The sequence below is a fragment of the Cinclus cinclus genome, chromosome 1, assembly GCF_963662255.1.
Source record: "Cinclus cinclus chromosome 1, bCinCin1.1, whole genome shotgun sequence".
Classification (NCBI taxonomy): domain Eukaryota; kingdom Metazoa; phylum Chordata; class Aves; order Passeriformes; family Cinclidae; genus Cinclus; species Cinclus cinclus.
Genome location: NC_085046.1, coordinates 63,884,692 through 63,911,602, shown reverse-complemented (window position 1 = coordinate 63,911,602; position 26,911 = coordinate 63,884,692). Strand labels below are relative to the sequence as shown.

The 26,911-nt window shown below is 46.9% G+C and overlaps 2 protein-coding genes across 2 annotated transcripts in view; one reads left to right on the top strand and one right to left on the bottom strand.

Moving 5' to 3' along the window:
• Positions 1-5,088: 5,088 nt before the first annotated feature.
• On the top strand, positions 5,089-16,173 carry ATXN1 (ataxin 1). Its single transcript, XM_062487926.1, has 2 exons — positions 5,089-7,443; positions 14,860-16,173. The coding sequence occupies exons 1-2, from the start codon at positions 5,563-5,565 to the stop codon at positions 15,388-15,390; spliced, it is 2,412 nt and encodes an 803-aa protein (XP_062343910.1). The 5' UTR covers positions 5,089-5,562; the 3' UTR covers positions 15,391-16,173.
• Positions 16,174-17,392: 1,219 nt separating this feature from the next.
• GMPR (guanosine monophosphate reductase) overlaps positions 17,393-26,911 on the bottom strand; it is a 47,970-nt gene continuing 38,451 nt past the window's right edge. The window contains exon 9 of the mRNA XM_062488058.1: positions 17,393-19,689. Coding sequence (XP_062344042.1) covers positions 19,455-19,689 — 235 coding nt within the window. The 3' untranslated portion in view covers positions 17,393-19,454. The remainder of the gene's footprint in view (positions 19,690-26,911) is intronic.

Here is a 26,911-nt window from a genome sequence, read left to right as displayed (position 1 = left end):
AGAGGCATGTGCCCTGCTTAGGACATGCACATCTCTTTGTTACACTCAGAATTCAGGATAAGTAGCAGAAACAGACAGTTGACTAGTGGAGTAGCTTTCTAATAATCAGTTTGTATCATCTGTGCTCATGAATGGCTGTCCCTGGACTCCTTCATCTGTCTGTCCTTTTGAGAACGTCTTACAGTGTTTTATCCTCTTTAAGCTTCCTTTCTCAACTCTGGTACCAACATACCTTCATGAAATTCATGGGAATGTTGAGCCTTTGGGCATCTCACATCTGGCAATGTGCTTGCTGAGGTTTGCTTGTATCACTTGCTTCTTGTCTTGTGTAGAGTCTGTCTGATCTGACTGGGGAGAGGAAGAACTGCTGCTCGCTGTGCCAAAAACTGTAGCAATTTGCTGTGACAGATTCCCAGAAGTATAAAAAGAACTAACGCTGCCCTGGACAGTCTGTCTTGTGGATGCGGTGTTGATCGGGAATCCTTTCATTTTGGGAGGAGAACTTAAAATTTTATTAGAGGTTTTCATGATCCTTATTAATGGATCTCTGCAGTTGGCCCTCCCGGGAATTCTGCCAGGGAGCTGTGAAATTGGTCGGGTTGGACAATAAACTCCTATAGCTGTTGTTGGCGTGCGCTGAGCTGCACATGGCAGGGCTAATGGAATCTGTAGCAGTTACCACCGTGAATATGTAGCTGGCAGCGGGCAGGCTGTAGAGCGGCGGGGGGGGGAGGGGGGACAGGGAGAAAGCTGTCGTACAGATCTGAGAGCCAGAATGCAGCTGCGGAGCCCTCTGCAGTGTGTCTGTCTTTTCGTCTCTCCGAATGTGATCCTGCAATATGCCAGCCTCCTTGGAGGGGCGGGGAGAGGTGGGACGAAGCGCCTCGCTTCTCACTCATTCCCAGCGCTGCCGAAATTACTCACTTGTGATAGGATGGGCGGGTGATTTGAGGCGGGAGCATCAGAGTGCGCTGCTGCATCTGCCCGGTAACACCCCAGACATAAAGAGCCGCGTACCAGGCTCGACTCCTCGAATGTTGCGTTGACATCTACGTGCCAGGCAGGGCAACAGTGCCTGAGGGAGGAGGGACGCAGTTTTTCTAGTGCACGGATACGTGTGAGAGTTTGCTGGTCATACCTGGAGCTGAAAAGTGGAAGTTGAAACTCTGTGTTTTTAGTATTTACGATCAAAGGAGCATTTTGACAATAAGTGACTGGTTTAACTGAGCATCTCTGAAGCTGGAAGCTGACGACTGCCCCCCTTGGGTGTTTGCTTCTTGCACCAGTCCTTCCTCCTGGTGGCACATGATGGTGTGAGCTTGCTGGCAATGCAGAGAGGTCAGGGACCAGAGGAGGATGAGGGACCACGTTTTTGAAGGAGGTTTAGAGACTCCCCCCCCAAAAAAGGATGCTAGCTGCACCATGGGACAGAGAAGGTGCTTGATTTCTCAAGACAGTGGAAGTCCCACCGTTTGCATAGCCGGGGGCTGCTGTGGTTTGTGCTCCTGGCCCCAACTTCTCTGTATTCCAATGCTCAGTCCTGGGTGGTGGGACACAGCATGTCGCTGTGTTTACATGCTTGCATTGCTGGTTTTACCTTTGCTGCAGTGAACTCCAGATAAATAAAGGAGGTCAACGTCTGAAGCTGTAACCCAATATCTTCTCCTATGTTTTAAATTTATTAGATGAAATAAGTAGAAAAATGCTGTTTTGGGAAACATGGTGACATTTGAAGTGCCTTTCCAGGAGACGCTGGAGTTTTGCATGAAAATGCACATCCAGAGCTCCAGTGAGCAATCCCTCTGGGACAAGAGCAAGCCCAGATGGTGACTCCTCCAAGTGATTACTTTTCTGCCTTAAGCCTTTCCAGGAATTTGAGTGTGGGCAGACTGCCAGCGGACACTGGCTGTCCAGACAGTTTAGCAATGTTTCATGTGTACTCACTGCCAGAGATACCAAAGTCCAGCTGCTCTCCCTGATCTCTTTGTCCCTTCTACCTTCCCAGCCATAATTACACATGCCTGCACGCACGCACGCACTTGTGACACACACAGAAGCAAAAAATCACCTGGTGTTTCCTGCTCGTTTGCATATCTTACAAATCATGATTGACAGCTCTAAAATTAAAGAGAAAGGAAAGCTCCAGAGTCTCAGAAAAATGTCTTGAACAAAAAAAAAAAGGAAAGAAAGAAAAAAAAGAAAGCATACAAATAACAAACCCTGTGGCACACCACAGAAGGCAGATGTTCATCTTTCTAGGACAGCCAGCAAAAAACTGTTTAGCCAGGTCTTGTACCTCTTGCCTTTCAGATACTCTTGTTTGGGTTGTCTCTCTTTCATTGCTTCCCAAGCAAAATCAGTTCTCTAGTATCTTTGCTGTTGCTGGAACTTGAATTATGCTGAAAAGTTACTGTTTTACTTTTAGGTCTTGAAGTTGGTTGTTTTATGCTGCATATTTGCATTTTTTGCAAATCCAGTCTTATGTCTGTTAAGAGTTCAAAGTCTACTGTGAAATGCTTGGGCTTGGAAAAGTGAGGCAGTATTTACTGCTCTATGGCTGTCTTATCCCTTGTCTCCATTAAATTTAATCATTCCTCCTGTGCTCTCCAGGAGATTTTGGGCAGCCCTTTTGTTACCGGTAAAGACGAAGTCAGCCATCTAAAAGATTTACACCAAAGAAACCAAAATGCATGACCCAAAAGATTTAGTATTTGGTATTTCTGAAGGATGTTAGCTTTGGCATTGAAGGCCATCCAAACCTCAGTGGTTCAATGCTATTTAGCAGAATAAAATCTTTGCTTCAGTTCCTGCGTAATGAAACTTCATCCCATTTCAGAGAGCTTCATAGTACTACTTTCAATGCAGAGAAGCTGAACCCAGATGCCTCAGACTTTTGGAACCACTAGTTTTGGGGAGCCTGATTTACCCATCACAGCAAAAGAGCCTGTTCCTGTTCAGTCCCATGTACGAGCTCCCTGCTCTGTTGAAGGCGCAGAAGCCAGCCCTCTGCCTCTGCTCCCAGCTTTTCCCCGTGGGAGCATATTTAAATTCTGGATTTGCAGCTCATGTTCCAGAAGAGATTGGGGGATGGTCCAAACCCAGCATAAGCTCCCTGTGGCAAAGGGGAGCAGGATGAGCACCCCATGCTGAGGACGTTCCCCCTGGGCAGCTGCCTGGGCCAGGATCTGCTGACTTACCTACCCAAGCCAACCGCCCGGGGCAGAAGGCTGCAGAGAGCTAAAGTTAACCAAGGATGACTGCGCAAATGTGAGCTCGGCAGTTTTATTTTTAGTCGAACTTAAAAAGAAAAATCTGTAAGTCATGTGTAATATAATAATTCTAGCTGTTGCCAGGACACGCTGAGCAACTGTTAGGAGGAGGGGAAGGCCCGTGCTGATCTAGCAGGGACCCTGTCCCTGTCCCCTGGCTGCCCACGTCGCTGCAGTCACGGTGCCGAGGTGATGGCACTGACAGACCAGGGCAGGTCAGGATAGTGCCTGGGCTGCTGTGCTCTAAGTGTCACCAGTTCTTGCACATCTGAAGCTGCCCTGAGTTCTGTCATCCTCCCTGTCTCCTCAAAGCCAGGGAATCTACCCTGTAACAGTGCTTTACCCTCCTCCCCCAGCTCCAGCTATTGGTGTTTCATTACTGTTTATCAATATTTAAAGAATGGAATAATTAAGTTAAGACTGATTGTATCAAACCATTAGAAGGTTTGGACTTTTCCTGCAGGCTTACAGCAGCTTGGAGGACCATAAATGTAAAGAGTGCTTTTAAAGATAGGTTTAATCTGAGCCTAGTGTGTCTTCAAAGTACTTCATACACATATAAACATCAGGCTTATTGTTCATTAGAAATGAGGCAGCAGGGAAAGAAATCCCCCAAAGGAATATTACTTGCCATAAGATAAGTATCACTACTGCTGCTCAGCATTTCCTTTAAAGTGGGCTGTATCTTATTTCCATCTTCTTTCACATACACTCTTAATTCTTTCTCTCTATTCTTCTTACATGTAATGCATGCTTTTCTTGTTGAGTGGCCTCTTATGTGAGGTGTGGGGTTTCTCATCACCCATTCTTGCACAACTTTCCAAACAGCCAGAAATGCAGATGACAGGTAGTGGTGGGACAGAGGCTGAGGAAAAGTTTCACTCTCCATGAAGGTTGATTAGGCAATGCCAGCTAGGTTTCAGGAAGACAGTAAATATATTTTGGTTTCAGTATTTTCTTTAGGAGGTAATAGAAGGGTTAGAAATACTTTGTTGCCTTTGGATGAAATAGGTAATGCAGAGAAAGCAACTTGCTCCAACAGCAAAATCAGCTCAGTATAAAATTGCGAGTTTTTACAGTGGTGGAGGCTCATGATTTGGATCAGGAAACTCAAACATGTTTTTCTGACCAGTTCTGGGCAGGTGTCCCTGAGGCTGAGTAGTTTGCTCAGTGTTTGGACCTGTGGCCATGGCCGTGAGTGTGGTACCCACAGCCTCTGTGGTCTAGCAGTGGCTATGAAATGGTGGGGTTGGATCCTGCCAGAGATGGATATGGTGTCAGCACCTGGCTCTGGCCTACCTGCATATGGTAGGGAGCTACTCCAGGCAGAGTCCGGCCTGGACACCTGAATGTGAGGCATCAGTAGCAGAGGGAGTTCAAAGCACTGGGTCAAAAACACCCTACCAGACATCAAAAACCTGGCTTAGATCCATCCCTGGCTCTGGGCTGCTGCTGTAAATAGCTCGCGTGGCTGAGGTTCATTGCCAGACTGGGAGATGAAGCACACGTGTCCCTGTAATGAGCTGTGGTGTGGAGTGGGGACAGGAGGCAGCTGCTGCCTCTACAACCCTGCACAGTGTCACGTGAAGTCACCCTGCTGGTGTCTCTGGAGTCCAGGGGTTTAGGACTGACCCACCCCCTTCCCTCTGCACCACTCACTTGTTGCTGACAATATTTTGTCTGTGCCTGTTCCTCAGGGATCCCTGCTGTGCTCCCGTGTTTTTTAGGGCAAATTATGGTGAAGGCAGTGTCATCATTGCAGGGGAAGAAGAGGCTGGAAGAACAAAGCAAGCACCATAAGACACATGGAGGGTTTTCATAGAGGAAGGAGAATGGGCCTTGGGAAATTAATGACTGCTGCTAAACATGCCAAGTTACAGCCAGGTTGTTTCTGATATGCCTAAATTTTAAAATGTTTTCCTGATGCATTAGCAGACATGCCCAGGATTTTTCTGCTGTTTACAGCATAGCTAGCTGTCAACTGCTCCTTGAGAGTGGCAATGCCTGACCATTTTTTTTTTTTTACCAGAGGTCTTTTTCCTGTTTGCTGATTTAGGGTGTCTGCTTATTTGTTTTTATTTCTCAGTGCTGATGATATAACTCCCATCTCCCTTGCCCCCCCTTTTGTTGCAGAATCCAGAGGAGCTGTCGGAGGATCGTGCTCACAGGGAGATGATTCCTCATGAAGTCACTGGATCCCCTGCAGAAATCAAATGTGACTTTCCGTTTATCAGACTGAAATCAGAGCCAGCCAGACAGTGAAGCAAGCACAGTGGAGGGGGGACGGCGAAAGATGAAATCCAACCAAGAGCGGAGCAATGAATGCCTGCCACCTAAGAAGCGAGAAATCCCTGCCACCAGCCTGCCTTCGGAGGTGAAGCCGGTCCTGCCAAATGAAAACCACCGTGCGGATAACCTGGCATGGCTCCCCAGCACACCCAGTGGCCAGGGCGGCCTGGGGGGCCGGCACCGGCCCGGGGGCACCTCCTCGGTGGAAGCAGGCTTGCAGCAGGGTTTGCACAAGTCACTGTCTGCAGGGCTGGACTACTCCCCGCCGAGTGCGCCCAGGTCCGTTCCAACCTCTACCACTCTTCCCACGGTGTACTCGCCCGCCCTCTCCCAGTCAGGGACCCCCGTTTCCCCCGTGCAGTACACTCACCTGCAGCACACCTTCCAGTTTGTCGGGCCGCAGTACAGTGGATCGTACACCGGATTCATCCCCTCACAGCTGATTTCCCCAACAGCCAATTCTGCGACCGGCGCCGTGGCGGCGGCCACAGCCGTTGCGACCACTCCATCCCAGCGCTCCCAGCTGGAGGCTTATTCCACTTTGCTGGCCAGCATGAGCGGCTTAAGCCAGCAGGGGCACAAAGTTGAGCCGCACCTGGTCAGGACGCCTGGACTGATTGCTGCTGGGTCTCCTCCACCCACCCAGCAGAACCAGTACGTGCACATTTCCAGCTCTTCCCAGAGCACTGTCAGAAATGTCTCTCCTCCAACCATCCCAGTCCCCCTGCACCCACATCAGACAGTGATCCCGCACACCCTCACCCTCGGCCCTTCCTCCCAAGTGGTGGTGCAGTACACTGACTCGGGGGGCCACTTTGTCACCAGGGATCCCCCCAAGAAACCTGAGAGCAGCCGGCTGCAGGCAATGCAAGCCAAGGAGGTACTGAATGGCGAGATAGAGAAGAGCCGGAGGTACGGCATTTCGCCTTCTGCCGACATGGGTCTAGTCAAAGCAGGCAATAAACCAGCTCCCCATCATTACGAGACCAGGCACGTGGTGGTCCACTCGAGCCCCGCCGAGTACGGCGTGCGGGATTCCTCAGGTGTCCGAGCCTCTGTCATGGTGGTCCCCAACAGCAACACGCCCACGGCAGACATGGAAGTGCAGCAGTCTGCCAACCGTGAGACCTCTCCTTCAGCCCTCAACGACAAGGGAAGTTTGCACTTAGGAAAGCCAACCCACAGGTCCTATGCCTTGTCTCCGCAGCAGGCTCTGGGCCACGAGGGGGTGAAGGCAGTGGCCACGCTGTCCCCTCACACCGTCATTCAGACCACCCACAGCGCCTCCGAGCAACTCCCCGTGGGGCTGCCGGCGACAGCTTTCTACACTGGGACCCAGCCGCCGGTGATCGGCTACTTGAGCGGCCAGCAGCAAGCCATCGGCTACCCCAGCAGCCTGCCGCAGCACCTGGTGATCCCGGGCACCCAGTCCCTGCTGATACCGGTCGGCAGCGCGGACGTCGAGCCGTCGGGAGTCGCGCCTGCGATCGTCACGTCGTCTCCTCAGTTTGCAGCAGTGCCTCACACGTTCGTCACCACCGCCGTCCCCAAGAGCGAGAACTTCAGCGCGGAGCCCCTCACCACCCAGCCTGCCTACCAGGCCGCCATGGTGCAGGCGCAGATCCACCTGCCTGTGGTGCAGTCCATTGCCTCCCCTGCCGCTGCGCCCCCCACGCTGCCCCCTTACTTCATGAAGGGGTCAATCATCCAGCTGGCCAATGGGGAGCTGAAGAAAGTAGAGGACTTGAAAACAGAAGACTTCATACAGAGTGCGGAAATCAGCAATGACCTGAAAATAGACTCCAGCACTGTGGAGAGGATCGAAGACAGCCATAGCCCAGGCATCGCCATCATACAGTTTGCGGTGGGAGAGCATCGAGCACAGGTAATGGCAGCACATGATGGGCTGGGGGGGTTGGACTGGGATGCATCCTCTGGCTGCCCAGGCCACATCACAGCTCACTTGCGTTGGATCCACTCGGGCTTGGTTCTTCATCCATCTGTGATTCAAGTTGTTGACCAAAAATCATCCCCCTCGTTGTTCTGGGAACCATGGGGCAGCCTGATGGGGGAGCCATCAGGTCACACTGATCATAAATGTAGACTCTTGGATATAAAATGGCTCTCTTTTATAGCTGGAGAACTCACAGGAAGACTTACGTGAATTTTGTGGGTTTTGATTAAAATACCAGATGATGTAAGGAGTATGAAAGGTTACATTCTTCATTTTGATAGGTGATTTTTACCATTCACACCAGAAAGGTCATGATAGAATCGGGTCAAAACCTACCCTAAAGAGATAGGTAGGGCACAAGGCAGTAAATTTCCATGGCTTAAAATGGCTTGGAGCTGCCTGGGAATGGTTCTCATGCCCATAAGTTACTCAAGTGCACTACAGAGTTTTACTGAGGCTTTGCTTGAAGTTGGTTTTAACATTGCATGGCTCATGTAAACTCTGTGGTCAAGTGCAATTTGGAAGGAAAAACCGTCTAGGTATCTGGGCAGGCTGTGCTCTTCTGACCTTTGTTTCTGTTTGCAAAGCAGGAAGAAAACCTGTAACTTTCCAAAGGTGTTTTTAGGTTGAGAATGAGCGCATATTGATTTTAAAGCATTGTCCTGATGCTGTCCATTTTCTGAGCATTTTAGATTCTGTTGGTTGATGCTGGAAAGTTCAGATGTGCTGTGTAGCATTTGTCTTCCTGGAGGTACTCAATTTAAATAATCCTGTTGCAAGTCTTTTTTGTTTTGGTGTGAGTGCTGTGAACTCCAGCATCTGCACGGCAAATCTGATGCTGCAACCTCAGTGCTGGAGAAGCAGAATGAGAAAGAGGGAGAATGAGAGGAACTGGGCATGGACACAGGTAGTAACACACCTCAAGCTGATGGTTTGGAAGAGAATACTGGTGGTACCGAGGAGCAGATCACACAGAAAATTTCTTAGAGTCTCAGCAGCCCATTGCCTGTCCTTCCCCAAATGTACATACATGCTAATTCACTACATGTGGCATGTCTTCCTTCTCAAGTCAAACAGGCAGATTCCCTATGTGGATTTGTTCGTGTATGTGCCTGCACCTGCACAGCTGATTGAGGTCGAGCCTCTGGTGCTTTCAGTATAGAGACTCGATTTTCCTCCCCACTACTTAACTGCATTTTGGCACATTTCAGGCATCATGGTTAGAGGAACTGTCCTTGGATCAGGACCAGTTACTATAATTTGCCGTGGTGCCTCGCATAACGAGACTTCAAAACTAGCAATCTCCACTGTGCAATTGTCACCTTTCTTACGTTTCTCTGCCTGCAGCCAGGCCGTTGGTGTCCGCACAGCAGAAGAGGTACACATGAGCAGGTAGCGTTTGTGTCACATCTCGGTCACAGCGCTGTCAAGGCTGGCAATGGGCTTCAGTCCGGGGAAGAGCTGCGCCTTTGCAGGGGGTGGAGTGCCATCCTCTGGCAGAAATGGAGCAAGTCCGAGGCTGTACAATCCAGGGCCTGGCACACGGGTGTCACCCGGCAAATTGTCACCTTACAGAAAAGCCTATCGGAGCGGGTTGACATCATCACAGCCGAAATACTCCCCAGCTGTGTTTCCCACCGGGGATGCTTCCAGAATGGAGGGCGAGTCACGTCAGGATGTGATTAGAAGCAGGAGTTTAATTTAGGTTTCCTGCAGATTCCAGGACTTGGGTCTCTTCCCAGATCAGCTATGTCCCTGCATAGCAGGGACGACTGCCGGTTTTCCTTCGCCTTGGGACGGGGAGGAGAGAAAGAGAAAGATAGAGAGCGCTCATTTCTACGTGCTTGAAGTCTCTGTGACCTCACCCTTAGCCTGCCGTGGTGCACTGGAAGTATTCAGCCTTAGTGCAGGTGTGCAGCAGTCATTGCTCCTTAGAAAATTGCCTATGTGGAGAGGCTTAATCTTCTCGCTGAAAGAGCAGTACTTGGTCACGCTGCTCTGAGTGCTGGCACTGTGGTGCTGCGCTGAAATAGAGCTCTTGACTCCAGAGTGCAGGGGGATAGAGCTGCGTTTGTGTAGTGCAGCTCCACCAAGTATTTCATTACAATTGAGTTTCACTAGCATACGTGCTTCTGCAAGGAGGGCGCTTTTCGAGTGGTATTACCAAGGGAGTGTAAGTTGTAAAGAGTAAGTGCCATACAAAAATAGTGTTGTTATCATTAGCTTTGGCTGACTTACTTACTCTTCCCAGGGATCTCTGGGAAGTCATTATAATATTGATGAATCTGTATTTTCAGGCTCTGCGCAGACATTAGCTAATTTTCTCACCAGTTGAAGGACAGAGGTAGGAGGTTATTTTCAGCTGAGCATATGTAAACAGGGAGGCACTGGGCAGCTACTGTTGTGTCATTGTCACTGCAAGCCCACTACTGGCCCTCCCCAGCACAGCACTTGGGCAGAAAGGGGTCATCTGCCCTGCTTGTCCGGTCCTCCAGTCACCTGGAAAATCTGTCCCTCTTCCAGGTATGGAAACCTAAAGGAAAATCAACACACCTGAAGGCCTTAATAAGTAAAATAACTGAACTCACTGTCTTTACCCCTGGAGGGTTGCTAGGTTTTCATTTCACAGCATCCCAGCTCTGGATTAAGAAGTCAAATAACTATCAACTGGGCCAGAATCCAAAGTCCATCTACTACTCCTCAGCATTCAAGGTGCCTAGAAGACAAGATCTGTGGATCTACAGCTCTTTGGAATTCCATGTTATTTTTGTTACAATAATTTCATCGTTATTACCTATCTGTTCTTTTGCTGCCAGGAGAACACAGAAGCCAGTAATTCACCTCCCTTGATGTTAAGGTCAAAGCACACAGGCTGTGCAAAATAAGTTCTCTGAAATGCTACATTTCAGTTCTTGATAATTTGTAAAGTATAGATTAAATGGGATAGATGATCATATAGTTCTTAACTTTCCTTTTTTTAAAAAAAAAAACCAACAAAACAACAAAACCAAACAACTGTGGAATCACAACTACTAGAGATGAGAAAGTCCCATTACAGCATCCAGTTAGTAGCCCTAACTAGTTTAGCTTAATGCATATGATTTTAGACTGTCATCTTGTTTAGTTTTCCCCTTACATCTTTCAGTGCACACACAAATGGTTACATTTTCTTTGAGCTCCCCTTTTCATTATCTTTGTCACTGTAACAGACGCAGGAAGAGATGTTGACTCAGTTCACTGCTGGAGATGGAGATCTCTCCCAGGCGTCCCTGCATGTGATCTCTCTGTCCCCTGGTCACTGGACAGTAAGTCCTTTTGTCTCCAAGTGATGGGTGTCTGCGGTCCGTCCTCACGTTACCGAGTTCTGGGAGTGCAGCAGATGACACAGCTCATGTGATAAAGGTGGTAGCCTTGTGGTCTGCTGGAACAAGAGGCGGCTTCTCTTGAGAAATTATGGGATTGCGTGATTGCAGAGAGCAGCAGCCGCTGACGTTCCAGCCCTGCCTGCCTTTGCTGTAGTAACAGTGGACTGAACTGGGGTAGATGCAGCCCTGGGGGGGTGCCCAGTCAGACCATGTTCTGGAGCGTGCTTCCGTTGGCACGAGGTGCTGCCTAGAAGTCTCTTACAGGAAATCCACGCTTGTGAAGGCATCACAGGGCAGGGGGAACATTACAAGTCCTGAAATTTCTGAATAAGGGAGGTTGTGTGGGAGCATGGCACTGCAGAGGCTTCTTTCTGTGAGAAGGAGAGCTTCTATTCTGTGAATCCACCCAGTTGATTTTTTGGCCCAAGGAACCTTTCAGCACCCACAGCAAGGCCTTCAGTGGAGAGCTCTGCTGCTCAATTGCACATTGTTTCCAGAACTACTTCCTTCTCTTTGCTTCCAACTCGCCACTCCTAGTTTCATCACATTTTAATAGCATTATGGAGAAGAGCACTTAACTGGAAAATATATGCTTACATTTATTAAAATATTGTTGACATAAACCGTTTTCATTAGGCACCTTTTGCTTTCGTACTTGTTATTTTGGTTGTAGCAGTGAGCCCCAAGACTAAAGTTGTTGTGTTTCTAAATGGTGGGAAGGGTGTTTCCTGGGCATCAGATATGCCAGCCCCTAGGGTCTGTATTCCAGCTCCAGATGGGGTTTCTTAAGCTGTTTTAAGCCTGTCTTGCCTACTGAGTTTTGCTGAGAAATACAAATTAAAAAGGGTTGTAGAAAGTTACAGATTTCAGTGGCTGCACTGAGGAGTTACGGGTGTTTTCACTAGTCAGTGTTAACAAGTAGAAATATAAATGTAGCTTGCAGTAGAGCCTCAGTATGCTTTGAGTGGAGCCAACATGCTTGTTTGTTTCTTTATCCTCTTACTAGTAGGTAGAAAAGTTCCAAATTTCTTTCTCTCTTATAGTAATCGTGGCAAAATACTGGGGGGGGGGGGGGAAGCTTTTAAAAATAAGGGAGTTAGAGAGCTTGATAATACATGAGGGAGCCCATTTCAAATCAGTAGTGGTACATGCACAGTGTTATCAGATCATGGAGATTCTGGCATTCCACCATCTTTGGTGGTATTCATGGTCACTGCCACCAATTCTGGCATGTGTTTCAGTGATCAACCCTTCAGGCAAGTGTTTTGGATGCTACAGTAAAAAAAAAGAGCATAATGTGTGGTGGAGTGTGTTGTCATCAAGAGGGACTTGTGTGTTGGTGAGGATGATGCACACAAGCATGATTCCAACAGATACAAATAGCTTTTAATATGGATGGAAAAGTAGAAAAAGAAAGAATGCCTGCATCAGGAAGGAAGGAAGGGAGGGAGGAAGGAAGGAAGGCAGGAAGGAAGGGAAGGCAGGAAGGAAGGGAAGGCAGGAAGGAAGAGAAGGAAGGAAGGAAGGAAGGAAGGAAGGAAGGAGAAAAAGCAATATAAAGGATAAAACTGTGTCTACCAGATGATCCATGCCTGCAGACAGCCTACAGTTTTTGTGCAGACAGCAGTTTCCATGTAAGTCCATGGAAGATGCTGGATACTCAGTACTTCTTCTGCTTAGTACTTCTCCAATTAAACTGAGATGTATTTGTAGGACAGGAATAGGATCCCAAGCTCTGGACAAATATTACTGCAAATCCTGGTTGCTGGAGTGTTTCTATCTAGTGACGTGAAGGGGTGGGGCTTTCATGGTTACTTCACCCCACTTTCTCCATAGTTCAGAGGTCAAACCAGGGCTGGAGTTAGGTCCCTTTCCACTATTACAGTGTGTGTAGTTTGACTGTTGGCAAATAGTTCTGGTTGGAAAAGGTTTAGCATGACAAAAATTGATGTAGTATCTTACCCCTCTGAACTGCTCCTTCTGAAATTCCTTGTACAGTGGCTTACTGTGTTGGGCAGGTGGAGTTGGCAGGATAATGGATGCAGTGTTACGTGCTGGCCTAATTGCAGAAGTACATAGCATGTATTTATAGATTCAATTAGGTTTTTTCCATCAGAATCAGCCCTTTCATAAACAGCAGTTGGCTGCTAGTGTGTGGCATGCACTTAGTCAAAGACACCATCAACATCCGGTGAGAATAATTTGTTTCCTGGTTCTGGAGCATCTGTATCTGAGCTGTTGGACATTCCTGAGCAAGTCTTCTTGCCCAAAAGGGCTGTGGAGCTGGTGGAGTGTGAGGGGTACTACCAGGGGCCTTACTTGCAGGGAAGGCAGCTGTGGGGGTGGCACTGCTAGCAGGGAAGGGGCAGGGCTGCTGGGGGCAGTGCTTCCATAGAGTCCATCCTCTCTTGTGAGACAGACCATGCAACTTCATCCCAAGGTTCACACTTAATATTATGAACAAATGTGTTGGAACACTGCAGTGCAGTGTGCATCTCAAACTGCTTCTGTGTTGAAATGCATTTTTAATGATGCAAGGCCATGCTGGGTGTGACAGCATTACGCATTCCCAGAGGTGAGAGGTGGTTTCACAAGCCTGCTGTGATGTTCCTTTTAAGTGAGTCCATGGTCCTGGAGAGGGAAGACTCTCCAGGCAGCTGGTATAGTCCATGCCTGCTGAACGGCTCAGGAAGGAGGTGAGCACATGTATTCAGGTGATCTCCTACCCTTTTTCCCGTACCAAATAAAGGTTACACCAACAGAGTGAGATCCTGACGCCATGCTGAGAAGAGCTCCAGAGCACATGAGGACTGTGGGAGCAGAGCAGTGGGTATCTGTCTTTAGCACAAGCCAGCCTCTTACAGTCACAGACTTCACTGGTGTGACAGGCAGCAGTTAAAAACACGTGCCAAGTTTTAAAGACGTATTAGTCAGAATTTCCTGCCCTCTTTGTAGTGTGCTGGAGAAGGGGGGAATCAGCCCCATGGGTTGAGAATCACATGAGTCTACATCAAGTGTTTGAGCCTGCAGTGAGTGCTGGACTGCTACCACGTGCAAAGATAAGTGGGTATTTTATCATGTTTTAATCAGGTGTTTTATTGTGTTGGGACCTCAAGGCCCAGCATTTGCAAGGTCACGGAGCAGGGGACACCTGTTGTTGGTCTGTTCTGGCTATGGCAGCTCCCTGTAATATGGTTAGATAGGATTCCTAACCAGATGTGTCTTTAAAGTGGGGTGAAGCAGGGGGAAAGGGAACATGGTACGGAAAAGAAGACAGGGTGCAGGAAGTGCAGGAGAAGGTGGGATGACCAACTCCCTGGGGAAGTGCAGGAGGTAAACTCTGCAGCAGAGTGAAACACCAGGTGTGAGAAGGGAAGAGACTGGACTGGTAACAGACTGCTGGGGGAAGGAAGGCAGGCTCTCACTTGCTGCTCTTATGGCTACAACTCTGTACCTGCTCATGGCCTTCCCCTGGCAATCAGAGTGCCTTCAACCTTTCACATTGCTCGGTGAATGCTTGTTCGGACAGAGAGCAGGATGACATTCCTGTGATCATTTAGGAAATCGTGTCAGAACTGAGACCTTCTCTTGAGCCATCCTCTGGTTGGAAAGAGTCTTCAGATTTGAGTTACAGGTCCTAGCTACCACAAGGGGATGATGGGAAACAGTTTGCCAGACACCGAAGTTGTTCTAACTCTTATGCCTGCCTGAGTGGCTGGCTAAAGGTAAAGCTTGATTCCTGCTGAGGTTTGTGCTATGAAATATTGAGCTCAGAAAAAGTATTAACAACTGGGTGACAGGGGCTGGCCTGAAGTCTGGTGACCAGTATTATGATTTTGTGGAAACTGAGCATTGCCTTTGCAATTCCAACTTCATCCCTCTCCCCTGTGGCAAGCACTGCACATATGTGAGGGCTCATGGAGTGATCTCATGCTCTCCCCTCTCTCTCTGTCTCCTTGTGTTGTCCCGTCTCTTTCTGCAGGTCAGCGTGGAAGTCTTGGTAGAATACCCTTTTTTTGTATTTGGACAAGGCTGGTCATCCTGCTGCCCTGAAAGAACCAGCCAACTCTTTGATTTGCCATGCTCCAAACTCTCGGTGGGGGACGTCTGCATATCACTCACGCTCAAGAACCTGAAGAATGGCTCTATTAAAAAGGGCCAGCCCATGGACTCAGCTAGTATCTTGCTGAAGCATTCAAAGAATGACAGTCTAGCTGGAAGTAGACACAGGTATGCGGAGCAGGAAAACGGGATTAATCAGGGAAGCGCACAGATGTTAGCTGAGAATGGTGAACTGAAGTTTCCGGACAAAATAGGATTGCCTGCAGCACCTTTGCTCACCAAAACAGAACCCAGCAAGCCCCCAGCAACGAGGAAGAGGAGGTGGTCAGCCCCTGAAACACGAAAACTAGAGAAATCAGAAGAGGAGCCGCCTTTGACTCTTCCCAAGCCTTCTTTTATTCCTCAGGAGGTTAAGATTTGCATTGAAGGTCGATCCAACGTAGGGAAGTAAAAGTTGTTTGGGGAAAGGAAATTAGGCTATCCCTTGTCATTTTTATCCAGATTACTGTACTGTAGACTAAATAACCCAGTATTTACATGTTATCATCTTATTTTAGGTTTATGTTATAACCTTGTTGTTATAGTTGCAGCTGGTATTATGCAGGAGACTGGTGCATATGTTTTTCCACAAGTGTTTGTCAGTGACTAGGTTTATCGAGAGCTACAGAAGGGGCAGTATCTGCTTCACACACCCTTAGTGGAAATGAATGTGTTGTCTTGGCTCCTGTTTTCTAACACCTCGTGTAGGACAGGGTCCAGCTGTGATTTTGTTTTCTTTTTGTTGCTGTTGTTTTTGGGTTTTTTCTTTTTTTTTTCTTTTTTTTTTTTCTTTTGTGTTTGTTTTGTTGTTTTGGTTCCTTTTCTAGTTTTTTGGGGGGGGAGGTGAGGAGAAGGGAACTGTAGCAGAGGTGTGTGTAGAACATGGGATGGGTATGTGGGTGTGTGTGTGTGTGTGTGCGGGCGCATGCCAGCCCCCAGGGTGGGACGGCCGCTCTCTGGCAGGTTGGTGATGAGGTTTCCTCACCCCAGGTGGATGCTGAGGACACAGCCCTTGGGTGTGTTACTGAAAAGGATCAGACAGTCTCTGATGTTTTCAACAACAAGCCAACTCTTACTCAAGGCTCTACTATATATATATATATATATGTATATATATATGTATATATATATATATATATATATATATTTGTGTGTGTGTATATGTATATATATATTTTTCCCCCATGGGGTCTGACTGCACTGATTTTTATTCCTGAAGCAAACTGCCACACCACATTTCCTTTCTGCTTGCTAGTGCAGTTCCATTGCCTGGAGTCAGCAACGGAGAGGCTGTAGGGACTCTGGCGCCGGTCGCCCTGCAGGGTTTCCATTGAGGGCGGGGGGTGGGTGCGTGCGTGTGGCGTGGGTGGGTGTGCGTGGGTGTGCGAGGAGGCCTCTGGCTCTGCGGATGCGCCTGGCTCAGGCTCACTCCTGTTTCTGTGCAGTGTTAGATAAATCGACTGGGTTACGCCATTGACATTTGCTTCCACAAGGTAGATGCAGACTGCCCCTTTGAGATCACAAGCATCCATCGTTTGCAGTTAGGTTGCAAATCTTTGTCTTTAACTCTAGTACTGGTTTTAGTTCATGGTTATGGACAACTGGTGCCACTTTTTTTCAAATTGCGGTGTGTGACACAGGAATCCGCTGTTGAAGATGAACCTAGAATGTCTTTAAGCACTTAAAATGCTGTTCACACTTTATTGCTGAGCATCCTGGTCTAACACTCAGTACGTACTGTATATCACTTTAATCTGCTCAAAAAGCAACAACAACAAACAAACAAACAAATCTCTTCAACACTGTAACTACATGCAACTATGTAAAGTTTTCTCACAGGCAAGATGCTGAAAGTTTTAATGTGGTTTCAAAGGGATGAATGTGAATTATTGAACTAGTATGTGACAGTCATTGTCCACAAAGGACTACTTAATAGGAGGCACTTTTTAAACTTTAATGCTTGAGAAAGAGTTAGAGGCATATGCGAGCTGACATAATAAAAAAAACATAAGAGAAAGAAAAAGGAAAGAGGAAAAAAAATCGTTGTCCAGTGTTTTTGAAAAAGATGGACTTTAAAGAATCTTGCAATTTGCACATCTTGAGTTTATCATTTGTGTGGTATTCCTGCAGTTTTTACCTAATAATGTTGTGGGGTGGGGGGGGGGTCTGAAAGAGCATAAACAAATGTAGCAATTACTCACTAACCTGCCTATGCTCTAGGCCATTTCATAGGGTTATGTTCCTTTCAGAGTTCATTTTTGGTTTTTCTACCATATTGGCCACACAGAACCAGGTCCTACCGGGACACCTCTGAGAATTTTTCTTCAGACTTGCTGAGAGAGTTTTCCAGAAAAAAAAAACATTTCTATAAGTAAGCAAGGTGTTTGTTTGTTTTGAAAACAAACCTATTGTTATTTTATTATTATTAATATTATTATTATTTGTTATTTTAATTGCATTGTTTTCCATTGGAAAGGCGACATTTCAAGAGTTTGGTACAAACCAAGTAGGATCGGGGGGATTCACGCATTCAGTCTTTTCTTTCCCCAGGTAGGGCCGGATCCTCTGAGGTGCTGTGCACCCAGCCTCCTGCACGAGCCTCGGGGAGGTGCGAGTATGAAGTGTGTCGGGGCTGAGTGCTAAAGCCTGTCGCTGCCTCTTGAAAGATCCCAATGGGATTTCAGTGGGATCGCACTCGGGCCCTCCATGAGCAAGCATTCGTGTCGTCGTTTTTGGTTGGCGAGTTCACATCCTTCAGGTAGTTTTGAAGAAGCTGTACTCACAGGGAGAACAGGAAATCAAAGTATGTCATTAGAAACACAGTAACCTAAAGTGAACAAATTTATTTAAAGTCTTGTTTTCCCTCCCCCCTGAAATACAGTGCTTTTCTTTGAGAGAAGAAATGTTAACCCCAAACCCCATCTTTGACTCTTGTTACTTGTTACTTGAAATTTAGCTCACACCAGACCTAATTGTTTTTATACCATATTCTGGGGTGCACCAAAAAGTTGAAATATGTTTAAAATAGCTTGAAACTTTTTTTGAATTTCCTTGAATTTTATTAACCTCTCGGCAGGCTACCAAATGGCTGAGTGGGTTTCTTCTCACAATCACACAGCTTAGTTAGTGCTTATTTGTTAATATTTCTGCTCAGAGAAGTTGCTTAATCTTCCATATACTCTGCTCAGGGCACTTGCAATTTATTGTTTAGTTTTGTTTCCTGGTTTTGGTTTTTTTTTGTTTTTTTTTTTTTTGAGCTTTGATGGTAAAGGAATAGAAAGAATTACAGATTTTAGTTCACAGTTGTACCACTATTTCTGTACTTCACGTGTACTTGGAAAAAGAGAAATCTCAAGTAAAACCATATGCATACACATTTGTGGTTAATAAGGAAGCAGGGGCTATTAAACTGACTGGATCTATTCAACTAACACTAAAAAAAATAAAAAAATTATAATAAAAAAATACATTTGGAGCAATAGGAATGTATTAGTTCTGTGCTTGTATTTCAGACTGAGCAATTCTGAAATAACTGGTTCTTTCCAAACAATTGTCCCGTTCCATGCTTTAGCTTTTGTAGGATGTGCAATACTTTACGTGCCAACTTAGACTCACGTGTGTGGTATTAGCTAGATCTCATACCCACTTCTGATTTCCCTGGTTTTGTCTCTTGAATTCTTTCTTTCTACCTTTCTCCTTGCCCCCCTCTGCCCTGCCCCATCACCTGTCCTCCTCCCCTCCAAAAACCCCACACCATATTAAGGGTAGAAGATCCCTTGCCCCAGAAAGCACGAACCCTTTTAGTATTTGTTGTTTAAAGAGATCCAGGAAGGAAAAAAAAAAAAAGCAAAAAAAGAGATGTATTCATGTCTACGTGGCACCCAGGCAGAGGGTGGCAGTCAACTATATGGCTGAGTGCCACCTTCCTCCTGGACACACGCACACAGGAGCTGGCTCCCACCGGGGCCAAGTCCTTTGCAAGGTGGGGCTTTGCCTCTCCCTCTGGCACTGAGTATCCCTTGCAGTGCAGCCCCAGGCCTAGGAATGCCATCAGTCCCCAGGGCAGGTGCACAACACCACTCACAAGCACGGGATGCTGAGGTGAAGCAGGAGGAGGCTCGGCCTCTGCTCTGTGTGGCGGCTGCTTTGCAATATTAACTAACAGCAGTTTTCTTTTTGTCTGTTTCTTTCCTTTTGTAGCAGGCCTCTTTAGTTTACAACAAAATGCATACAATCACCAAGAAATTAGTCAGGGCAAAGAAAAATAAAAAAAGAACCTCTTTGTAGGGATTTCTAAAAAAAAAAAGTCTATTTGTCTGTCTGTCTATCTATCTATCTATCTATCTATCTATCTATCTATCTATCGTCTATCTATATATCTATATATATAAAGTGACTGTTCCTTATAGCGTTTAACTTAGGCATTGTTTCAGTTTGTCTGGGCCACATCATGGGGAATTTTGAGTTTGATGTCACTTACCTCAAGTCCTCTGGTCGAGACCCGAATCGGAGTCGCTGTTGACCTATTTTACCATTTTGTACCTTGCCCTTAGGCTTGCTTTCCCTTGAAGATGCAGACCTTGGGAGGAGGGGAGGGACACACGTTCCTTTTTTCATTCCTTTAATTCCTTCATCCCACTGTCGCTTCGTTCGACCTGTCGTTCCCGTCATTTTCTCAGCATGGGGAAGTGACATCACTACTCTTGTTTCCCTTAAATCAAGGAACATTTAGAAACCTTTCACACCTTTTACTCAGGGATGGGGCTGGCGTATGTGTGGTACACTGATGTGACCAGAAGCAGCACTTTTACTGCTCCGGAGTAGGGATGTACAATGTTACAGACAAGTTTGGATTTCCTGCATCTCATGTTTTAAACTTTGTAGATCTCACTTAGATTGCAATACAAAAGCAGCAGGCTCAGCATGAACTGTAGCTGTTGGTTATCATGAAAATACACTCTCTGCAGAGATTTTTATTACTTTAAAGTGTGTTGCCAGTAGTAAAAAGGAAATGGTGAAATTCTGTTAATTCTTGCAACTGCTTAAAAAAAAAAAAGCCTGTGTCAAGGAGAGCGAATTCTCAATCTTTTTAAACACTAACAGTGTTGTTTCAGAGGGGCTCTTGGTGCAGTGCTCTCCATGTCATGGGACCCAGTTCTGCACACACTTATATATGTGCCCATGGGGGATCTGAGCTGGCCAGTTAACACTGCTCAGGGGCTTGCTGTAAAGCACATGTATAAGTTTTTGTGAAATTGAAGTATGGTTCAATCAGGGCCGGATCCTGACCTTAATTGGGCAAATGTAAAATGTTGGGGTTCACCAGGGCAGAAGCCTTGGGCAGGTGGCGGTAATTTGGCCCATTGAAACACTTCTCTTGTCCCAGAAACTTGACAAAAGGCAGAATGGGATATGCACTCATACAGTTTCCATTTCTTCCCTCCCCATCATCACAGGTAGCAGCAGAGTCCACTGTGGGCTCTTGACCAGTGCTGATGTGAAAAGCAAGTAGAATGAACATACCACCAGAGTGCAGGCAGTAATCTGGTTTCTCTGGTTTTTCCAACCCTCCCACTCCCTCAAATCCTGTAATAGCAAAATGAGAATTTGTTGATGCAGATAGATATGCATATGTGCACACACACCCCCAAGCAAGAGTGTCCGTTTGCACACAAAGAAATTATGTGTGCATTTTTTTTACGTGTATGCCTACATGTCCACTTGATTCCCTGTCCTGAGGACAGCCTTGCTTTGTGCCCCTAGGGAAATTCCAAACGCATTGCACACCTCTACTCCAGAGTTCAATTTCTTTTACATAGACGACCTCGCTTCAGATGTGTTACCTTTACTGATAGGATCTTTTCTTGTAGCACTATACCTTGTGGGAATATTTTTTGATGTAAACCTAATTTGAGAAGCTTATTAAAAATAGAAACTTTTTTTGAAGCACTCACATTGAGGAGTACAGGTAATGTTTAAAAAAATTGCACAAAAGAAAAATGAATGTTGGAATGATTCATTCAGTGTTTGAAAAAGAGATGGCTCTGTTTGAACAGTGAGTTTCATACCTTGTTTGTAAAAAAAAAAAAAAAGTTTTTAAATACAAAAGCAGAGAAGGGTTGAAAGTTACATGTTTTTTGTATATAGAAAATGTCATGTCTAGATGATCTGATTTGTATTGACTCTGGCCAGGAAGAATTATTACTTAAAAGGCTCTTAAAGAACAACTGTGCTTAATTTTCTGTTTGTATTACATGGGTCCCATTTCTGGGGAATGGAGTCACACTGTATTCCTGTGCTGAAAACACACCTTGGAGCAGCAGTTCCTGAGTGCAGCTACCAGGCACTTCAAAGGGTGGCTACTGTGCAAAACTAGAGTCTCACTCTCCAGTTGTATTTTGGCTTTAAGTCTCTTCTGGCTGCACTGAGGAAGGCCCTGGCAGCCCAGAGGTCAAAGCTGGTTTCGAGGGAGGCCCCGGCTGTGCCCTGGGCAGGCATGGCCCAGCTGGCCCTAGTGTGGGGACCCTGCTGGTGCTGGCAGCCCTTGGGTTGAGAGCTGCTGCCGGCTGAGCACAACCTGCGTAGTTTCCGCCTGAGGCCTTTTGGTCCCATTTTTTTCTCTCTCTGGGGATGCTGTTCCACATTTTTTCAGCACTTCCTGTTCCAGATGAAATCCAAAGAGTACAAGGCTGAGCTAGAAGTGTTTGTAACAAGGTATCCTTGCCCAGCACTAGAAGCAGAATGGTACCCGAGGCGACCCGGCCTGAGTTTCCCGGCCTTCCAGCCCGTCACTGCCCCTCTCCCCCACCGCTGCCGCCAGAGCGCCGGGAGCAGCTGGTCACAAAGAGCACGCTTCCAGTGATGGTCTTGACCTATGGCAAGACTGACGTTTTTCAGAAGCCAAAAGGAGAGGATCCTGAAGCAGTTTCTGAAGAGAGGATCCTTTTCCTGTCCAAAGATTGAGCTGGGCAGCCAGGAACTGGTGGCAGGGCAGAGAGGACAAGGTTTCAGGCTGCTCCCATCGCCCTCCCTGGAGGTGACCCAAGCTTCAGCTCCCGCAGGCACACAGGGTGGGAATGCTCACCCTGTGCAAGCGACCTCTGGGCACTCAGAAACCAGCCCCAGTTGTGTTACAGTGAAGTGCATTCAGCCAACAGGTAGTATTTATACAATAATGGTCTCTAAGGTTTCCATAGGTTTTTTTCTTGTTGTTAGCTGAAAGGACGCAAGTCTTCCACTGAGGGTTTTATGGAGGCTTCATCCAAGGTTGTTTCTATTTTGTTAGTTTCTGTTTTGAGCAGTTAAATCTCCTGTGCCCTTTCCCTCGACCACACAGTAGGTGTGCATTGGAAGTGTTTGCAGCGAGCAGAGTCACTTGTTGGAGCTGTCCTTGCTGTACTATGGGACTGGTGATGCGCAGAAACTTCAGGGCCCAGATCCTCAGCCAGGGTGGAGCCAGGGTGGGGCCACTGGCTCTGTGGGCAGTGCAGGTCTGCCCCTTCACACCCGCTAGTGAGGGGATTCCACCCTGGCATTTGCTTTAAAAGTCCAGGACCCAGGTACTCTCCCATTGAACAAGCTCTGCAAAATTCTTGTTCCAGTCCATCAGGTTTGGATCTGGTCAGCTGAGGGCAAAAATGGGCCAGGGGTGGCTGCAGGTTGCTTGGTCTGTGTTTGCAGCCTAGCTGTCAGGCCAGGCGCTTCGCAAAGTTACTAATCTGGTAAGGCATAGATGCAACTCTTCACGACAGTCAGCTAATGTTGAAACTCACTAATGTATGTATTTGCTCCTTTTTTTTTTTTAATAATATATTAACTTGTTGAACACTGTTCTTTTCGCAGTGTTACATACAAAAGGGGGGGGGGGGGATGGGGGAATTTCCCAACCTTTTTCAGTTTGGGTGAGCTACTGAAATCCATTTTGTACTAGCTATGTCACCGCTCCCGGCAGCGGCTGGCAGCGGCGCTTGGCCGAGTCGGGGTCAGGTCCAGCCATTTGACATCAGTAGTTTTAAATTTTTTTTCTTAAATTGTCTGGTATTACTATTGAGGGTTGTTGCAAATCACACTTCCAGTGTAGTTCCTAGTGTAGGCCCAGTAAAAGGGATATTGCAGCTTTTTGTTGGGGAGAAATTGAGCTGACATGGCCAGTACAAAAGAGAAAATAGGGAGGGAATAACGTTTTGCACCTTATTGAAAAGAGGAGAAGATTTTAAGTGCATACAGACATAGTTAAGAGCTTTTATTGTGACAGGAGAACTTTTTTCCATATGCGTGCATACTCTCTGTAATTCCAGTGTAAAATATTGTACTTGCACTAGCTTTTTTAAAACAAATATTAAAAAAATGGAAGAATTCATATTCTATTTTCTAATGGTGGTGTGTCTATTTGTAGGATACACTCGCGTCTGTTTATTGAATTTTATGGTCCCTTTCTTTGATGGTGCTTGCAGGTTTTCTAGGTAGAAATTATTTCATTATTATAATAAAACAATGTTTGATTCAAAATTTGAACAAAATTGTTTTAAAGAAATTGTCTGTATACCAGTACAAGTTTATTGTTTCAGTATACTCGTACTAATAAAATAACAGTGCCAATTGCAAATGCGTGTTTTGTCTTTTATGACTGAAGGGGAGGAGAGCTTTCCTAGGGACGTAATTCTTCCAGTTTAATTCCCTGCCCCGTCCTCCCCCAGCCCTGCCCTGGCAATGCATTTGACAGCATTGGCTTTTATTTGTGACGATGCCAAAAGGCGCCCGCACCCTCCACCCATTGCCATAAAACGCTCTGCAGCCTGTCAGGGTGAAGCTCTTTATTGCATAACAAAAACCTGAGAGCAGTTGGGATGATTGGGCCACGAACACAGGGATGCCACAGCAGAGGGAAGGAGGGCAGTGCTCTCATCACCATCTCTGCAGGGCTGAGCAGGGCAGCGAAACACTGAAAGCCCATAAGCTTTTTGGCCAATGACACACAAGCGCTACACAGTTATCACAGGCAACACCAGGGAGTTCTGGACTCCCGACTGCTGATTTATGTGTGAAAACTTCAGCCAGCAACCACTGGGTCAAATAAATGTTCGGGAGGGCTTGCTTAAGCATCTGGGTGACCACAAATGAAGGTAAGGCTGCATGGGTTGGTCTGTCCTGAGTGCAGAGCTGTGCCAGCATCTACTCAAGACATGCTTCAACCCTGCTGCCCCTGGCAGCTCCCAGCCTGCAGGGAAGGGCTGGCCCTCGCCCACCTGCTGGCCCTGGCTGCTGTGGAGGGCAAACTGCTGTTCTTGGGCCTTGGCTTTATTTTTTTCCCCTATCTTCTACACAAGGCCAAACCTGGCACTGGTTGCAAAAGCCCTCCTAGCTCCAAAGAAGAATTTTTGGTGTAAAACAGGTATAGCAGCTAAACATCATCCCCCAGTGGGGGATGTGAGATGGTGATGGCTAGACATTGGACATACAGTAGTAGAAAGCTCCAGCAACAAGTCTGTCACGAGAGTGGAGTTAGGTAGGTATAAAGTAAGGAGTGCTTGGTTCAGAAGAGCTTCAAACTCTCATCATGTCCTTGACTGAAAGCACCTGTCCCAACACAGTGGGCCTTGGCCAACAGCTGCCTTGTTTCTTCCTTATCTCCATCCTTTCTACCCCTGCTATTGACTAGCTGAAAGAAGAGACAGGCACATTTTATATAGGAAAAGCTCCCCCAAAGGCAAACAGGCTTCTTCTGATCCTGCTTACAACTCTCCATGTTAACAGGGTGTCCCCATCCTACAATCAACCCCACCATGCCCTAAAGGAGAAGAAAGCTGCACCAAAGCACAGCTGAAGCCCCTGCCCCATGGCTGATGGGGACTGGCTGTTCCAGTGAGCAAACAGGAATGTGTTTTGTGTGTGTCTTCTTTTGCATCTGTCAGGATGCTGGGTCAAGGCCCACCCCTTTAACAACTGCTCACACCTACAACAAGATGTCCATGTGCACGGTGCACTCCTTGCAGCCACCACACAGTCCCAGGGGAGTGAGCAAGGCTGCTCCTCTGCCGAGCCCTTCCATCCCAAGGAGAGTTCCAGTAACCAGGCTCTGTGGGCAGGAGCCCACCCTGCAAAATGTGCTGCTACAAGGCAACCTCACAGCAGGACTGGGAGTGCCAGGGGTGTCAGAGGTGTCCTTATGTTTCAAGAAGCCACAGGGAGACATGCTCAGCAGGGATTGCTTAATGATGTAATGTTGCCCTTTTCAGCATCCTCACTTGTAGGTCTTTGGTTAAACTGCATCCCTCTGGAGCCAGTGGGAACCTCAACACTGCTCTTGGGAACTCAAAAGTTGCCTGGCTGGGGGAAGCAGGCATGGCCCTGGCCTACAGTACAGGCTGTCACACTCACAGCATTCCTCTGGACAGGATGGAGTTAGGGTGTAGGGTTAGAGAAGACCTGGTTATGCAGAATCACACAACATTAAGCATTATTAAGCACTTACAAATTCCATTTCCCACAAAAGGACACCAAATAACAAAGAACCCAGTTAGATGTGCAGGTGAGGTAGATCCACAAAGGGCGCATGGCATTGGTCAGTGGTTGTGGTCTTGACTTGCACCATACTTCAGAAAAAGTGTGTTCCTGGCTCCCTCTGCCTCAGTTCCTTGTGGGAGTGGCAGCAGGCTTGAGCAGGGTACAGGAGCTGGAGCCAAGTAAAGATCAGGGAAACGACCGCAGCACAGGAAAAGGTGTTAAAAGAGGACTCAAGTGCCTTTTTTTTAATTACTTCTTTTTTGTTTTTGCATTTTCCAGCCTGTCTCAGAGCAGCACATGTACAGTGTCAATGGTGAGCACTGACATAGCTGAGGGTTATTCCTGAACAAAACTCACATATAACTGGGCGAGATGCAGACATGCCACCAGTTCAGCTTTTCTGCATCTCATTTCTCTCTCCTGCTCACTTGTAGACAGGAGAACACGAAAGAAAACATGCTGCTTATCAAAACAATGGTAAGACCTGCTATTCAGAAAACCAAATACTTAACATCAAAACTTTATCAGTCACCATCCATGGCATCAATGTCATTCACAGCCTGAAGAATTTGGGGGACAGCTTAAGAATAGCCTGTCCCTCTCCTATTAGTCACTGAACAGAGGTATGTGCAGGAGGGGAAGGAGAGCAGGTGTAAGAATAGCCCCATTTGCCACACTTGTAGAGAGGCAGCCTCCTCTTGCCCCCAGCACCTGCCCTTTGGAAAAGAAACTGTTCTGAGGCCATCATGAAGCTGCTCAGTTTGGTGTGCGCATGATCTTTTAAAAACATGTTTACAAATATATATATATATATATATTTATATAAATTTTATATGCATATGTATTTTTTAAATTCCACTTAGAAATGTAGCTAAAAAAAGTAGAAAAGCGCTAGCGAGAGTGGGCATGAGACCAGCAGAGTGCTGCACTTCCCACGTGTGAAGGCACCAGTGTGGAGACACACCTGTGGTCAGGACTGGGCTGTGGTGGTCTAACCCCACTCCTGACAGAGGTGTCCATTTGCTTCCCGCTCACATCACATAAATAGAGGAACAGTGTTGTCCCACAGCTGTACTGATGCAGAGAGGTCACAGTGCCCCTGCTCTGGGCAGCTGAGAGCAGTAGGTGGCCCACGGTGCCCTTCTGTGGTGAAGAAGCCTGGCATTCTCTTAACATGATGCTTCCAAGCTGGAGGGAACAGAGATCAGGGCCTGGATTTCCTGGGCCTGGATTCACAGGTCCTGCTTCTCTTCTGCATTCACATTCCTTTATGATATGTAGGCAGGACAAATGGTCCTTGCAGCCAGCACAAACATAACCTGTGTCCACATCAAGGCCCTCATCCATTTCCACAGCTGAGGAACGGGTCATCCCACAATTAAGAAGTACATCCTACATGTTAAATGGAAGATGTTTAAAATACCAGGCAA